Raw genomic sequence first — 17,442 nt, 5'->3', positions numbered from 1 at the left:
TTTCTGAAATCGCAATTGTAATTTCTTCAAAATTCAAAATTTTTAAAATGTTTTATCAAAAATTATGCTATAAATCCATTATTCATTATATCCATTATTAATTTATGTTCTTTAAAATTTCTAATTAAAAAAAAGACAGTGTAAATATTAATATTAATAAAAAAAAAAAAAAAAATAATAATAATAATAATAATAATAATAATAATAATAATAATATAAATATAAATTATAATAAATAATATAATAATAAATATTTAAAAAAAATATATAATAATAAATATTAAAAAGAAAAATAATAATAATAGCGATTAGCGATAGTAGTGATAATAATTGTAGTATTAGTAGTAGTAGTAGTAGTAAAAATAATGACTATAATAGTAATAGTGGTAATAATGATAATTTTTATCATAAAAAGAATTATAAAGTCCCGCATATAATCCGAAAAGGGCTTTCAAAATTAAAATAAACAGTTGCGATATTTATGTAGTAATCAAAATGTTCTGTTCACGTAATACGAATATATGTCTCATTATTATTTAACTATCATCCTCTATTGACTAAATTTGGAAATTAATAATCTAAAGGGCATCCCAAAAAAAGTGGTATATAAGCCGAGGAACATCTTTAGCTAATCATCAGTTTCAGTTTCCTCAAATCGTGGAAAACATCTTCTCTCATTTCACCATGAAACAGGTGAGAGTCCTAACAAAATATTCATATTTCGTCATTTTCTATCTAAATATTCAATTTTCTCAAAATTTTACACATTATTGATGTTGAGTATTAATGTTTCTTTTCTTTTTTTACTTTTAAAGACTCTTTTTAATACGGAAGGTACGATTCACGAAATTTTCGCATTCACTGCAGAAGGAAGTAGCTTAAAATACACTGTAGTCATTTTTAAGATATTTAAAACGTCTTATTTTTAGATCCTTCAACTTAAAGATCAATGCATTTTAAGATGTTTTTGATAACTTTTTCGAAACAAGTTAAAAGTGACTGCAGTAGTGTTTTAAAATTAGATGCCTTCTTTGTACAGTGTTTGCAAAAATTTTAGTGTAGCAAAGGCAGTTTCAGTGAGATTTGCAACACTTTCGAGTAGAAATTCAAAACAGTAGTATTTTTTGCATGTAACTAAAAAAAGTGGGTTATTATTTGTGGCGAAGGCGGACTTTCGGGGAAGTCCCGTCCATTGGGAGTTGGCCCCAGTGGCGGGGACTTTGAAAGGAAGACCGCTTCGTTCTGCGCTGTTTTCGGCCGAAAGTGGCCGGAAGTGTTGCAAAGGCCGAAGTTTCGGCCGAAAACGAGGGAAAAGTTGTTTGGTGGAGTTTTAGTGGTTTTAATGGCCGTTGTTTGCCTTGCAGTTCGTAGTGTTGGCAGCGCTCGTGGCCGTGGCCTGCGCAGGCCTCCTGCCCCACCACAGCCACCACCAGCACCAGCACCGCGCCGCAGCCTCGAGGCGAGTGGACAACTCGTACTTGGCGCCGGCCGCCGAGTCCCGAGTGGACAACTCGTACTTGGCGCCAGTCGCCGAGTCCCGGGTGGAAAGCGCCTACTTGGCGCCCGCCGAGAGCCGCGTCGCCCCAGCCGCCGTCGAGGCCGTGCTCGTCAGCGAGAGGCTGCACGAGAACAACGGACTCGAGGGCTACTCGTACAGCTACGAAATCTCCGACGGACAGAAGAAGGAGGAGACCGCCGAACTGATCAACCAGGGAACCGACGAGGAGGCCATCGCCGTCCGCGGCAGCTTCGAGTGGGTCGACCCGCAGACCAACCAGCACTTCAAGGTCAACTACGTCGCCGACGAGAACGGCTTCCGCGCCGAGGGCGACCACATCCCCAGGGCCTAACTCTCACCAATCTGTAACCAATCTGCAACCAATCTGCAACCAAACGCCAAATGTCAATAAAACACCGCAAACTCTCCTCTTAAACCTATTTTGTTTCTGTTCGCCCTCTTCTCTTCTATTCCTCTTCATCCACTAACCAACTTTGACCATTTTACTCATTCTGACTTCAATTTTGAGGTTACTTGTCATTCCCAGCTTTTTAGGCCTAGAGCTTAAGGAATAAAATTAAGACATGATATTCAATTAAAAAGATATTTTTGTTTTTATTCCTTAAGTTTATTTAAAATTCAAATATATATAATTAATATAATTTAATTCTTACATCTGAATTAAAAACAGTTTAAAATTGTTTTGTTGAACTAATTGTTTTGATTAATCAATACACTTGATTAGTTGTTTTACATTAAAAATTATTTAAAATTTTCTTAAGTTGTTTAAATTATTTATAAAGATAAACATTTCAATGAAAATTAATTTTATTTTTAATAAAGAGAAAGAACAATGTCATTGAGTATATGTTTATTTTTTTGGAACACGTAAAATTTTATATTGGAAAATTAATCTTATTTTGCAAAATATGCAATATGGAATTTAAATAAAATGGATATTTTTATGAATGTATATTTTATTTATTTCTTGCAAAAAACATTACACTACATTAATTACCTGGTAGTTTAAAAATTAAAACCAGTTTACCAAATTTTCTTGGAATTATGAGATTAATTAAAGTCTGTGTCAATATAACAATAGAATATCTCCATTGTTAAGGATGGCTATACTATTTTGTGCAAGGGTATTTGCACAAATTTTATGTAATTAAATTAATTAATATTTTTAAAAATTTCATTGATTTCACATTTGCTAATGAAGACCTCGCAGCTAGAACAGAAAACTGTCAAGTGATGGAGGACTTCACAGGTATAGTGACCATCAATATATAAAGTTTAATGTAAGAAATATCCAGGCATCACAAAAACAAAACATAAAGGCATCAGAAAGGTGGAATATGGAAAAAATTAACTTTGAGGAACTAACCCTGGCTCTAAACCATAGACAATGTGCCGTAGAGAGAGCCTTAGGCAAACCGTTATCAACAGTAAGATCTGAAGTATTGACTGAGATTACAATGGGAATAATCTATAAGGCATGCGCTGATGTAATCCCTAAGAAGAAAGCTCCTAGCTCCTAGACCTGTTTATTGGTGGTCATCCTAAATTTATTATTATTATTGTTTTAGCGTTTTTGTCAAAATTTTTAAGTTTTGGTTAAATAAAATATTATGAATAGTATGCAGAATAGTAGCTTATAGCTTTATATCCCAATCGCTAAATGAATCTTCAGAAGACTCATAGTCGTATTCGTCATCATCAGAATCAGAATCACTATCGTCTTCTTCACTATCATCATCATCATCATCATCATCATCATCATCATCATCATCATCATCATCATCATCATCTTCTTCTTCTTCTTCTTCTTCATCTTCTTCATCGCTTGAAATACATTTTCCATAATAAATTTTCAAATAATTACAACTGGATGATATTTGATTCTGAAAAAATATTATTTGTTATTACAGTAGCCCCGGCGATATTATCAATTTTCTTGATCTAAAAATACGAAATCACTATAATCTTACATCTGTCATTGGTCTCTTCTCTATTTCTGACAAATTTGCCTCAATTATTTGGGTATCCGGCAGTCGATCTATTGTATCCAATGTCGGTGTCTGTTAATTATCAAAATTTTTAAATACAATATAGAAATCGGTTTCTGTTAATTTAAAAAAATTTCAAATAATAGAAATTAGAATAATATAAATATAATTTAATAATTAAAGTTCTTACATCTGGCGAGGGACTTTTCGTTATTTCTTCTGGTGCTTTGAAAACTTTTGGTGCTGGTTCAGAGTCACTTGGTTTCTGTTGATTTAAAAAAATGTTTGAAAATAAAACAATATCATTGTAATTGTAATAAAATAAATAAAATTTATTCCTATAAAAGTTCCTATAAAAGTTTAAAAAAAATAAAAATATAAGATTATAATTTTTTTATTTATACTTTATATATTTATTCACAAAATTATATAATAAAAATATTACTCTTCTTGTCGTTGTTTCTCCTGTCTCTTCTGGAATTTTATCAGTTTCTTTATGTTCAATTTGGTTAGAAATGTTTTTAGTTTGATTATAATCGGAAGTTGAAATCGTAATTATATCTTCCTTTTTAATAGTCTCAATAATAAGTATCATTTTACTTTGCACTTCTATTAAATATTTTAGAAATCTTTTAGCATTTTCTCTATTAGAACATCGCCATTTTTCTTTAAAGAGATCATTTTTCAGTTTTTCTTCTACGTATTTTGTAATGCGTTCAAGATCCTTACCAAATTTAACACTTAAATTATTGTCATTTGTTGTTATTTTGTCAGTATCACAATGTGCTGTTAATTTGGAAGTTATATTACGAATTTTATCATGAAGATCAGTTAGATTTTTTTTTAAATAATCAACTGTTTCTGGTGAATTTGTATCGATGATTGTATGTGATATTTTGAGACTGTCTAGCATTATAGTGAAGGATTGTAGAGAAGCTTCGTGAATATCCAAAAGACTATCATTTTTGTAAGTTGCATTGCAAATTAATCGTTCGTAAAAATTTTTGTTAATTATTTTCGCTTCATTTCCAATGTCTTGAACAATGTTGATAATCGAAATTGATTTATTAAACATCTGTTTAAAAGAAATGAACAATTACTTTCAATAATTTAATCATAATCTAACGATTTCCAGTATGAAGTTGTACACATATGCTGTCCTTCTGGTTTGACGGAATGTTGAAAAGTCGTGTAATTTCTATCAAATATTCTTAGTTCGTGACGTACGAATGTTTGACCGAAATGACACGTCTTTTCAAAATTATACGTCAGACAGGAAAAAGAGCATACAAGAGCGTTTGAGTGTATTTGAAAATTTTTTTAAAAAGTATGCTTAAAAACAAAAGAATTACCTCAATGTTTGTCAAATCTTCTTTTTCTAACCTACTTTTTTCACTCTTCAAAACATTCTCAAATGCTTTTATTTGAAGTGAACCAATGTTTTCTTCAGTAAAGTATTTTTTTCCGTTACCGCGCACTACGCTTGACAAGTGATTAATAAAATCATTGATATGATCAGTAGTAATATTTTTGTTGAATTCTTCCGGTAAAAGACAATTGTATGCATCGAAATTTACAAATAATAATTTACTTATTTTCGTATTTTTACTATTATTATCATTGCAATCTGTATTGTTTATCAGCTGATCAAGTGATTCTTTAATAGCATATTTGCTAGATTGATCAGCTCTCTTTAAACTCACAGTACGTTCGAAAATAAAATAAATTAAATTAAAATGATTTTTGTCTTTTAAATTCGGATTCGATATTTTTGCTTCTGAAATATTTCTATAACATTCAACTAAAAAATTTAAACCTTTCCTAATCATTAAATATAAATCGTTTTGTTTCTTAAGATTTTGTTTCACATCTTGTTTCTGAAATAAGTTAAGAGCAGAATGAAAAATTTAATGTAATGAAATGTTAATCATTGAGTTATTTAATTACTATATTTATTTATTATTTTCAAAAAATATTTTCTTTTTTCATAATTTAAAGATCTTATATATTTGTTCTCCTACCTTTGGTTCGTCAAATGTTATTGATGATACTATTGTAATACTACTCAGCGTTTCTTGTAAAATTCTCTCTAGTTCAACGTCTTCAACTTGGTTTAATTTGTCTTTTGAAACTTTTATAATAGATTCAAAGTTTTGAATGGAATCACTTAAATTTTTGTTCTTTGCTAAGCCATTTACGTTATTTTTTAAAAATCTTAGAATATTTTCATTAATTGAATTTGTAGTGTTCTTAATAGTCACACCAAGTTCATTATTTGAAGAATTGCAGTTTTGAGTTTGCCCACTTGACAATTGAGATTTAGATACATTTTCAGTATTTGCAAGAACTGATGTTAATGTCTCTTTAATATCTTCAATTTTATTTTCTTCTAAAATTTTTTCTATATCAAGTACATTTTCATGAACATATTCCATGTACTCTTGTATCGCTAAATGTCTATCACCGCAATTTTGTATATATATAGAAAGTTGAAAGTATTTGTCGTTAATCAAACTCATAATAATTTTAAACATCTTTCTTCTCATATCAAGAAACTGAATATTTTGCAACTGTAAATGAAATAATAATATTAATTGTTAATAAAAATAATTATAAAATATAAATAGTAAAAATAATTTTTTTTATACATTCTATAATAAAGAAGGGAGAATTTCCTCTTAATCGAAATTAGCTGACTTAGAAAATTGTGGTCTTTAAAATAACAATAAAATTGCCGCCAATTTGAGTTTTGATGAAATTCTCCTGATTCTATGTGGATTTATTATTTACCTGTTGATAAAGTTTGAGCATTTTCGCAGAATCGCCAAATTCCTTCGGAAACATGATTTTTATATTATCGTCCTTTAATAAATCTACAACAAAACCTATTTTTCGATTTAAATGCAAATAGTCAGGTTGATTGAAATATATTAATTCCGGACTATCTTGCAATAAATTTTTCTTTTCAACAATCATTTCTTTAATAAGTTCAAAAAACTTGTGTAAAGTTTTGGCAAATTTATATTGTGGATTATTTTCTGATGATGATGATTCGTTCATTTGACAATTATCACCTTTTGTTTTTTTAAATTAAAAAATAGTTGATTAATATTTTCTGTTAGTGCATTCCTACTTGTTACATCTTTAACATTTTCAACAATACTTTTTGTCCTTGGATCAATTAGAAAAGAACCTAAATTAGCTATGAAGTGAAGAATATTTGTGTTGTTACGATAAGAATCAAAATGGTTATTAATTAGTATTAAATTTTCAGCACTTATATTGTAACAATTAACGACTTCCTTATATAATTTCAGTGTATTTAAAATATTATCCATAATTTTCACTGAATTTTTAAGAAAATTGTTAATATTTTCTTTGCTTTTTATGTCCTCCACCTGGAAATTAAAATTTATTTAGAAACAAAATCTTCTTAACAAAAAAGGGCGGAAAAAATAATAAAGTTACTGCTATTTTACTTACAGTCTCTATAAATTCAATCAGTTGATAATTTATAGCTTTTAAAGATTCAAGGAAATTGGGATCGTTTACAGCTTTATTTGTGAAATTAGACACTTTCGATATTTTTACTTCAAAATTCTTAATATCCAGATTGGGCCAACTTTTAGTATTTTCTGATGTTTCTAAGTCGTCAATGAACTTTTGTATTAAGTAACGAATTAAAATAACAAATCCGAACATATTTTTCCTCTTTTCTAAATTTTTATCGTTATTTATACAATTATCGTACGTTAATTCACAATAATCCTTTGTACTTTCAGTTGACTTTAGATTATCTTGTATTGTCCTTTCCACTTTTGCGATACCATATCCATTTGATTTTATGGGATTATGTTCCAAATCCAATGTAATTAAATTCAAATTTTCAAATAAAGAAATGTCATCAGTGATATTAAGGTCAATTTTATTTACAGAACAACAAGCTTTCTCCAATTTTAGTTTCAATATTTTAACAATTTTATCAATAACTTCCAATTTTTTTTTACTATTTTGTATCGTTTTTTCATACCACTGAAATATTATTAATTACTATTAAAATATATATATATATATATATATATATATATATATATATATTAGTACATTTTTATAACTTATAAAATTAAAAAAGAAATTTCAATTTCAAAAAATTATAAATAATGAAAAAAAGCAATTTAATAATATTTTAATTTCTTACCTTTTCTTTTGTCACATTTTGAGCCATTGCGTTTACATCGTCAGCATCTTTATCATCAATTTTTATTATGTGCTCTTTTCGTGTTAATACACTTTGACATAATGTAAAAGTAAATAAATAACTGAAAAACAAGAAAAAAATGGACCAATTATTAATCGCCATTTTATAACACTTGTTTATAACTTTAGTCTTGCAATAGCTTTGACAAAAAAATTTTGTTAACCTTCTTATATATTGCCATGATAATATGACTATCAAATAATAAAGGTAATTTTAAAATTGATTAAAAATTGTATTTTCAAACTTTTTACTTTTTCTCTTATCAAAAAAATTGAATTTTTACTTTTAATGTATTATAAATAACGATAAATAGATGTCACGTTTCAAGATATTTTTTTTCACTCCTTAAGTTTATTTAAAATTCAAATTTAATTATCTTACATCTGAATTAAAAAAAATATTTTAAATTATTTTGTTGAACTACTTGTTTTACGATAATACATAATTGTATATTTTCAAAATATACAAGTTAATTTATCAGTATAAAGAAGAACGTGACTTTACTAAATTGAAAAAAAATTGTTAACGTTTTAATGAAAATTTATCTTTTTTTTTTATTAAAGAGAAAGAACAATGTCATTAACTATATGTATTTATTCGATTTAAATTATTGTATATTAAAAATAATTGATATCTGCCGATGATTTTTCTTACTCATAAAAATAATTAAATTACTAAAGAAAATTTTATTGTTTAAGAAAATCATTGAATTATTGCGAGAAGAAATTCATAAAATATTTGTAAATAATATTGAATTACTGTGAAATTTTTATTATTTATGAAAATAATTAAATGTTTGCTTACAATTTTATTAAAATTTTTGTAAAATAATTGAATTCTTTTGGGAAATTTCATTAAATTAGTAATATATTGAAAATCAGTTGAAATGTGGAAAATTTTTGAATATAATTTAAATCGAAACCTATAATTAAATTTTGGCCAGTAAGGCATTAACTCCACAAAAATGATTCCCTTAAACGGCATTAAAGTGAATTCAGACTCTGGTCACGTGGTTACAGAGAATTGAATTGGATAGAAATGATCAATTTAACAATAGAAAAGGAATTCATTAAGATTGCGGACAAAAACGGAATTGGTTTGGAATTTAAGGGCATAAAAGTACCAATCCACTTTAATTCACCCCTTATTACTGGGAATATAAGTAGTTGTCTATATTGTCTGCAAAAACCAAAAAAAAAATTTTTTTCAATTTAATATTAATAGTTTATTTAATATTAATATACTATGTGGTAAATAAGCTTTTAAATTGATGTTATTTAAAAATATTTGTAAAACTCTATCTTAATTAATGTTTATATTTATAAACATTAATTAAATATAAAGAATAAAATTTTGAAAAATAATGGAAAAATTCAAATTTCTTATTATTATAAATCAGGGACCATTACGAAAGTTTAGTTTCGTTTTAGTTTCTGAGTTGTCACAAAAGTAAATTAACAAGCTGAGTTTAGTTTTGTGACGACTCGAAACTAAATATTAATAAATGGAATATAGTTTCGTGTTAACTCAAAACTAAACTAAAAAATCTAAATTAAAATTTTAAAAAAATTTAAGTTTTTTGGACTTAATTTCCGAGCCGACACGACACGAAACGAAATGAAACTTAAATTTCAAAAACAAAATTTGCACAATTTAGCAGTTTTTTTATTTAAAATATTTAAAAAATATATTTTTTTTCCATTTTTTGAACAATGGAAATATTGGTGAATAATTTATAGTTTAGTAAAAAGGCACGAAATATAATCCTACATATTTCATAAAAAATAAAAACTGCATGTAATATGTTATTTAAAAATTAAAATTCAGTTTACATATATTAATGATTAAAAAAAAAAAATTAATTACACACAATTGATTTGCATTAAAAATTGTACTTTAATTTATAAATTAAATTTAACATTCCAAAATATATAAAAATGTCTACTAAATTTTCTATAATAAAAAAACGTATTAATAAGTATGATATAAACTTTAAACAAATAATGATAAGGATTATTAAAATGAGGATGCAATTTTTTTCTTTATTATTCTCAAACACCAACACCACAAAACACTAATTCAAAAATAAACATTCATTTCCACGTAATATATAAGCAATTGTAAAACTGACACTACAATTTTTAAATTAAAATTGATATGTAAATTAAAATTAGGATGTAAACATTTAACTATGACATAACCTCATTTACCAAAAAAACTGTTACTACAATTGGTAAAATAGAAATTAAACATACTTGGTAGAAAGAATCCAATAGGTAATGTGTATATTACATTTTCAAATCTGGATGCAAGTGGCGATTTGGTAGCCGACTTGATACCTTTAGACTTATCCATCAGGCTATACAAAGGTTCGAGTCTGCTCACCCTCGCACGTTTAAGATTATTATTTTCGTTTTTTTTCATTCAATACAATTTTTTATTTTAGGTCAATGAAAAATATGAAAATCTCTTAATTTTTTAAAACTTTTTAAACAATAAATTTATCTACAAAAAAATTAAAATAAGTTTTGGAAATTTCTAGATAATTTCCAAGAAACTACCTTTGGTAATTTCCAAGAAGTTTACACGGGTAAATAAAAAGAAGTTTCCAAAGAGAGTTTCCAGCAAACTTCCAGGAAGTTTCCAGGAAGCTTCCGAAGGAAGTTTCCAGAGGCGGACATTGTTGTATTCCGGAGAAGCTTCCAGGAAGTTACCAAAGGTAACTTCCGAAGTTGCCGTGGGAAACTTCCTGGAAATTTCCTGGAAGTTTTTGTGCTATCTGGAATACGGTTTTATAGCTATTCAAAAAATCGAAATTGAAAAGTGTCCGACTGCTGTCTGCTTTTCCCTAAATAATTATAATTATGAAAAAAATTAATTTATAGTTTTAAGTAAAATGTTTGCTTATCCAACTCGGACTGGTTATCTTTTTGTCAGTCCGTATTTTTGAATACTTTCACTGGTTTCAGCCCCGAAATTAAAATAAACAATATAATAATATAATATAACAAATATTAGAGAAAAATAATAATAATAATAATAATAGAAATAATAATAACGATTAGCGATAGTAGTAATTATAATTATAATAGTAGAAATAATGACCATAATAGTAATAGTGGTAATAATGACAATATTTATGATAAAAAGAATTATAAAGTCCCGCATATAATCCGAATAGGGCTTTCAAAATTAAAATAAACAGTTGCGATATTTATGTAGTAATCAAAATGTGCTGTTCACGTAATACGAATATGTCTCACATTATTATTTAAATATCGAATCTATTGACCAAATTGTGAAAAAAAATTAATAATCAAAAGGGCATCCCAAAAAAAGTGGTATATAAGCCGAGGAACATCTTCAGCTAATCATCAGTTTCAGTTTCCTTCAATCGTGGAAAACATCTTCTCTCATTTCACCATGAAACAGGTGAGAGTCCTAACAAAATATTCATATTTCGTCATTTTCTATCTAAATATTCAATTTTCTCAAAATTTTACACATTATTGATGTTGAGTATTAATGTTTCTTTTCTTTTTTACTTTTAAAGACTCTTTTTAATACGGAAGGTACGATTCACGAAATTTTCGCATTCACTGCAGAAGGAAGTATCTTAAAATACATTGTAGTCATTTTTAAGATATTTAAAACGTCTTATTTTTAGATCCTCCATCTTAAAGTTCAATGCATTTTAAGATGTTTTTGATAACTTTTGCGAAACAAGTTAAAAGTGACTGCAGTAGTGTTTTAAAATTAGATGCCTTCTTTGTACAGTGTTTGCAAAAATTTTAGTGTAGCAAAGGCAGTTTCAGTGAGATTTGCAACACTTTCGAGTAGAAATTCAAAACAGTAGTATTTTTTGCATGAAACTAAAAAAAGTGGGTTATTATTTGTGGCGAAGGCGGACTTTCGGGGAAGTCCCGTCCATTGGGAGTTGGCCCCCAGTGGCGGGGACTTTGAAAGGAAGACCGCTTCGTTCTGCGTCGTTTTCGGCCGAAAGTGGCCGAAAACGAGGGAAAAGTTGTTTGGTGGAGTTTTAGTGGTTTTAATGGCCGTTGTTTGCCTTGCAGTTCGTAGTGTTCGCAGCGCTCGTGGCCGTGGCCTGCGCAGGCCTCCTGCCCCACCACAGCCACCACCAGCACCAGCACCGCGCCGCAGCCTCGAGGCGAGTGGACAACTCGTACTTGGCGCCGGCCGCCGAGTCCCGAGTGGACAACTCGTACTTGGCGCCAGTCGCCGAGTCCCGGGTGGAAAGCGCCTACTTGGCGCCCGCCGAGAGCCGCGTCGCCCCAGCCGCCGTCGAGGCCGTGCTCGTCAGCGAGAGGCTGCACGAGAACAACGGACTCGAGGGCTACTCGTACAGCTACGAAATCTCCGACGGACAGAAGAAGGAGGAGACCGCCGAACTGATCAACCAGGGAACCGACGAGGAGGCCATCGCCGTCCGCGGCAGCTTCGAGTGGGTCGACCCGCAGACCAACCAGCACTTCAAGGTCAACTACGTCGCCGACGAGAACGGCTTCCGCGCCGAGGGCGACCACATCCCCAGGGCCTAACTCTCACCAATCTGTAACCAATCTGCAACCAATCTGCAACCAAACGCCAAATGTCAATAAAACACCGCAAACTCTCCTCTTAAACCTATTTTGTTTCTGTTCGCCCTCTTCTTTTCTATTCCTCTTCATCCACTAACCAACTTTGACCATTTTACTCATTCTGCCTTCAATTTTGAGGTTAATTATCATTCCCAGCTTTTTAGGCCTAGAGAATGAAAAATTAGTTAGTTCTAATTCAAAACCTTCCAATTTTTTATTTCTCATAATAATTTCTTTTTAAAGAACTATCAAAAAATTATTACTTACCTTTAAGGTATTTCTCCGGCTGCTACTCTTGTAAAAATTGATTTTCGATAAATAATAAATAATAAATAATTATAAATAATAATTATAATAAAATAAATTTTTATAACATTCAAATAATGAAACTCCTGTGAAATTATTTTTATTTATGAAAATAATTAAATGTTTATGTAGAATTTTATAAAAATTTTTTTATATAATTGAATTCTTTTGAAAACTTTTATTAAAATGGCAGATATTGAAAATCATTGAATTGATGGATACTTTTGAAAAAAAGTGAATTTCAGCGAAGAATTTCATTACTTTTAAAAATAATAGAATTTCTATTTATAACTTGTCCAAAAGTTAATTTTTTAAAATGTTTTTAAAATAAAATTCGGCTATAAATCTATTATTCTTGATAATTAATTTAATGTATTAACAAATTTAACTATAATTTCAGAATAAATTTAAATTATTCAGGGTTGCCACAAAAAATTAAATTTCGTTTTCCCTGACTTTTCCCTGATTTCCAGACAAAATTTTGACTTTCTCCCTAACCTAAAAGAATATTTTGATTCTCAAATTTAAACCTTTTGAAATTCAATAACTTTTAAGAATATTATTATAAAACATGAAGATATCGAGCACTCCGAGTCTTCGACTCAGAGTAATCGTTATCTTTATGTTTTATAATAATTTAAATTTCTATAAAATTTAAAAAAAAAAAAAATTAAATTATTAACAAAAATTTTAATAAAATCCTTCGCAAGAATTTAATTATTTTTATAAATAATACAATTTATCACATCAATTCAATTATTTAGAAAAATGAAATAAAATTCGTTGTAAGAATTCAATTATTATCATAAATAATAAAAATTTTTCCTAGGATTTAAATTATTTTCAATACAATTTTAAATTAATTCCTCGAAAAATGTAATTATTTTCAAACTTTTTTTTGCAAGAATTCAATCACATTTCACAAATAATGAATTTCTTTGCTGAAATTCAAATATTTTTAAAATCTACTATTTTAATAAAATTTCTCAAGAGACTTCAATTATTTTCCTAAATAAAAAAATTCTTCACAGGATTTCAATTATTTTTAATAAAATTTTAAGTAAATTCTTCGAAAAATGGAATTAATTAAAAAAATTTTATTAAAATTCTTCGAAAAAAATAGATAAACAATTATCAATTATTTAAAATTTTTTATCTGAAATTCATTTTTAAAACAATTTTTATTAGAAAATTCTATGAGAATTCAATTATTAAAATACAAAAATGAAAAAATTATTGAATAAATGAATTTTTTTCAAAATTGAATTCTCATAAAGAATTTTATCAACAAATTTTTTAATTATCGAATTTTTTCGATGAATTTTAATAAAATTTTCAAGAATAATTACATTTTTCGAGGAATTCAATTAAAATTGTATTAAAAATAATTGTAATTCTATGATTAGTTTTATTATTCATGAAAATAATTGAATCTACGTAAAAAATTTTATTATTTATGAAAATAATTTAATTATTGCAAAAAAATTTATAAAAAAATTTCTAAATAGTTGAATTTCTGTGAAATGTTTATTATTTATAAAAATTTATTGGATTTTGGAGAAGGATTTTATTATTTTTAAAGATAATTGAAATTTTGACTGGAATTTTTTTTAATTTTTGAACAAAATTGAATTTTTGCAAACATTTGTAACTTCTCTAAAATACAATTTTTTTTTTTTTAGTGTTTTTAACTAAAATTTTTCTATAAACCCATGATTTTTAATAATTAATTAAATGTAATATTGAAAAATAAAAAAAAACTAATTATGAATCGTGCACAATTATTTTTTTCCGCAGTATTTTAATAAAAATCCCTGACTTGCCTGACCCATTCAATTTTCCCTGACTTTTCCCTGAATTCCCTGATTTCCCTTACCTGTGGCAACCCTGTTATTAAAATGTTTCAAAAATGTAAGTTCTTTAAAATTTCTAATTAAATGCATTCTAAATTGAAACTTTAACAAATTTCAAACTAATTTCTTTTAAAGTTTTCATCTATTTATGAAAATTGTAAACGCAACTCTTTTAAAATTAAATTTGAAATATATATAAGTAAAATTATTCATTAAACAACTTAAAGGTAAGTAATAATTTTTTGATAGTTCTTTAAAAAGAAATTATTATGAGAAATAAAAAATTGGAAGGTTTTGAATTAGAACTAACTAATTTTTCATTCTCTAGGCCTAAAAAGCTGGGAATGATAATTAACCTCAAAATTGAAGGCAGAATGAGTAAAATGGTCAAAGTTGGTTAGTGGATGAAGAGGAATAGAAAAGAAGAGGGCGAACAGAAACAAAATAGGTTTAAGAGGAGAGTTTGCGGTGTTTTATTGACATTTGGCGTTTGGTTGCAGATTGGTTGCAGATTGGTTACAGATTGGTGAGAGTTAGGCCCTGGGGATGTGGTCGCCCTCGGCGCGGAAGCCGTTCTCGTCGGCGACGTAGTTGACCTTGAAGTGCTGGTTGGTCTGCGGGTCGACCCACTCGAAGCTGCCGCGGACGGCGATGGCCTCCTCGTCGGTTCCCTGGTTGATCAGTTCGGCGGTCTCCTCCTTCTTCTGTCCGTCGGAGATTTCGTAGCTGTACGAGTAGCCCTCGAGTCCGTTGTTCTCGTGCAGCCTCTCGCTGACGAGCACGGCCTCGACGGCGGCTGGGGCGACGCGGCTCTCGGCGGGCGCCAAGTAGGCGCTTTCCACCCGGGACTCGGCGACTGGCGCCAAGTACGAGTTGTCCACTCGGGACTCGGCGGCCGGCGCCAAGTACGAGTTGTCCACTCGCCTCGAGGCTGCGGCGCGGTGCTGGTGCTGGTGGTGGCTGTGGTGGGGCAGGAGGCCTGCGCAGGCCACGGCCACGAGCGCTGCCAACACTACGAACTGCAAGGCAAACAACGGCCATTAAAACCACTAAAACTCCACCAAACAACTTTTCCCTCGTTTTCGGCCACTTTCGGCCGAAAACGACGCAGAACGAAGCGGTCTTCCTTTCAAAGTCCCCGCCACTGGGGGCCAACTCCCAATGGACGGGACTTCCCCGAAAGTCCGCCTTCGCCACAAATAATAACCCACTTTTTTTAGTTTCATGCAAAAAATACTACTGTTTTGAATTTCTACTCGAAAGTGTTGCGAATCTCACTAAAACTGCCTTTGCTACACTAAAAGTTTTGCAAACACTGTACAAAGAAGGCATCTAATTTTAAAACACTACTGCAGTCACTTTTAACTTGTTTCGAAAAAGTTATCAAAAACATCTTAAAATGCATTGATCTTTAAGTTGAAGGATCCAAAAATAAGATGTTTTAAATATCTTAAAAATGACTACAGTGTATTTTAAGCTACTTCTTTTTGCAGTGATTGCGAAAATTTCGTGAATCGTACCTTTTGTGTTAAAAAGAGTCTTTAAAAGTAAAAAAAGAAAAGAAACATTAATACTCAACATCAATAATGTGTAAAATTTTGAGAAAATTGAATATTTAGATAGAAAATGACGAAATATGAATATTTTGTTAGGACTCTCACCTGTTTCATGGTGAAATGAGAGAAGATGTTTTCCACGATTGGAGGAAACTGAAACTGATGATTAGCTGAAGATGTTCCTCGGCTTATATACCACTTTTTTTGGGATGCCCTTTTGATTATTAATTTTTTTCACAATTTGGTCAATAAATTCGATATTTAAATAATAATGTGAGACATATTCGTATTACGTGAACAGCACATTTTGATTACTACATAAATATCGCAACTGTTTATTTTAATTTTGAAAGCCCTATTCGGATTATATGCGGGACTTTATAATTCTTTTTATCATAAAAATTATCATTATTACCACTATTACTATTATAGTCATTATTTCTACTATTATAATTATAATTAATACTATCGCTAATCGTTATTATTATTTCTATTACTATTATTATTATTTTTATTAAATTGAAAAGAAGATTCCCTTTCGAATGTGTAATTTGATAAAACAGAAATTCGATCAATAGGAAGGTATAAAACATAAAAAGACTTATGTGTTTCTTTATCATATTATTATTATTATTATTATTATTATTATTATTATTATTATTATTATTATTATTATTATTATTATTATTATTATTATTATTATTATTATTATTATTACTATTATTATTATTATTACTATTATTATTATTATTATTTAATATTACCAACATTGTAGAGCATTAAAAAATGCTTCGATTGACCTATCTTTGAACTTAATTCGATCATAAATTTTGAAATTATTGGTATTTTAAAACCCAAAAATATTGTGGAAAATGATATTTTCTCAACTTTTTTTGTATGAAAACTTTCCTTTAACTATTAAACTATTATAACTATCTTGTAGGGTATTAAAAAATACATTGATTTATCCAAAATTTAATCACTTTTACCATATTTATAAAAATTCTTTTAATATTTAATTATAATGTACAATTTTAACTGAAATTCATTTTTAAATAAATTTTTATGAAAAAATTCTATTAGAATTCAAATATTTAAATACAAAAAAAAAAAAAATTATTTAATAATTGAATGTTTCTTAAAATTCAATTCTAATAAAGAATTTTTTTTACGAATTTTAATAAAATTTTTAAAAATAATTAAATTTTTCTAGAAATTCGATTAAAATTTTATTAAAAATAATTGAAAGTCTGCGATGACTTTTATTATTTTTTAAAATAATTAAATTCCTAAAAAGAATTTTATTATTTATACAAAAATAATCGAATCTCTGTTAACATTTTATTATTTATGAAAATAATTAA

At 28.4% G+C, this 17,442-nt stretch overlaps 4 protein-coding genes across 4 annotated transcripts; 2 read left to right on the top strand and 2 right to left on the bottom strand.

Moving 5' to 3' along the window:
• Positions 1-650: 650 nt before the first annotated feature.
• LOC122512598 (larval cuticle protein 65Ag1-like) lies at positions 651-2,045 on the top strand. Its single transcript, XM_043628519.1, has 2 exons — positions 651-693; positions 1,365-2,045. Exons 1-2 carry the CDS (start codon positions 685-687, stop codon positions 1,848-1,850), a joined length of 495 nt encoding a protein of 164 aa, XP_043484454.1. The 5' UTR covers positions 651-684; the 3' UTR covers positions 1,851-2,045.
• A 1,097-nt stretch (positions 2,046-3,142) lies between these two features.
• LOC122512563 (protein PFC0760c-like) lies at positions 3,143-7,732 on the bottom strand. The gene is made up of 10 exons (XM_043628462.1): positions 7,706-7,732; positions 6,991-7,455; positions 6,671-6,905; positions 6,298-6,581; positions 5,529-6,077; positions 4,860-5,384; positions 3,953-4,582; positions 3,698-3,772; positions 3,490-3,579; positions 3,143-3,402 (listed from the first exon to the last, which is right to left on the bottom strand). Exons 1-10 carry the CDS (start codon positions 7,730-7,732, stop codon positions 3,154-3,156), a joined length of 3,129 nt encoding a protein of 1,042 aa, XP_043484397.1. The 3' UTR covers positions 3,143-3,153.
• A 3,422-nt stretch (positions 7,733-11,154) lies between these two features.
• On the top strand, positions 11,155-12,545 carry LOC122512600 (larval cuticle protein 65Ag1-like). Its single transcript, XM_043628522.1, has 2 exons — positions 11,155-11,197; positions 11,839-12,545. Exons 1-2 carry the CDS (start codon positions 11,189-11,191, stop codon positions 12,322-12,324), a joined length of 495 nt encoding a protein of 164 aa, XP_043484457.1. The 5' UTR covers positions 11,155-11,188; the 3' UTR covers positions 12,325-12,545.
• A 2,330-nt stretch (positions 12,546-14,875) lies between these two features.
• Positions 14,876-16,226, bottom strand: LOC122512601 (larval cuticle protein 65Ag1-like). The gene is made up of 2 exons (XM_043628523.1): positions 16,184-16,226; positions 14,876-15,541 (listed from the first exon to the last, which is right to left on the bottom strand). The coding sequence occupies exons 1-2, from the start codon at positions 16,190-16,192 to the stop codon at positions 15,056-15,058; spliced, it is 495 nt and encodes a 164-aa protein (XP_043484458.1). The 5' UTR covers positions 16,193-16,226; the 3' UTR covers positions 14,876-15,055.
• Positions 16,227-17,442: the final 1,216 nt, after the last annotated feature.

The sequence above is a fragment of the Leptopilina heterotoma genome, unplaced genomic scaffold, assembly GCF_015476425.1.
Source record: "Leptopilina heterotoma isolate Lh14 unplaced genomic scaffold, ASM1547642v1 Lhet_123, whole genome shotgun sequence".
Taxonomy (NCBI): Eukaryota; Metazoa; Arthropoda; class Insecta; order Hymenoptera; family Figitidae; genus Leptopilina; species Leptopilina heterotoma.
Note: the sequence above shows the minus strand (reverse complement) of the source record. Positions and strands in the feature narration are given on the sequence as shown.

Bases quoted from the DNA above. Each gene is read 5' to 3' on its own strand.
- LOC122512563 (XM_043628462.1), bottom strand. From the start codon at position 7,732: ATGGCTCAAAATGTGACAAAAGAAAAG. The intron at 7,456-7,705 runs GTAAGAAATTAA...CTAAAATTGGAG, and splicing joins AAAATGTGACAAAAGAAAAG to AAAGCTTGTTGTTCTGTAAA. The intron at 3,580-3,697 runs GTAAGAACTTTA...GATAATTAACAG, and splicing joins CGAAAAGTCCCTCGCCAGAT to ACACCGACATTGGATACAAT.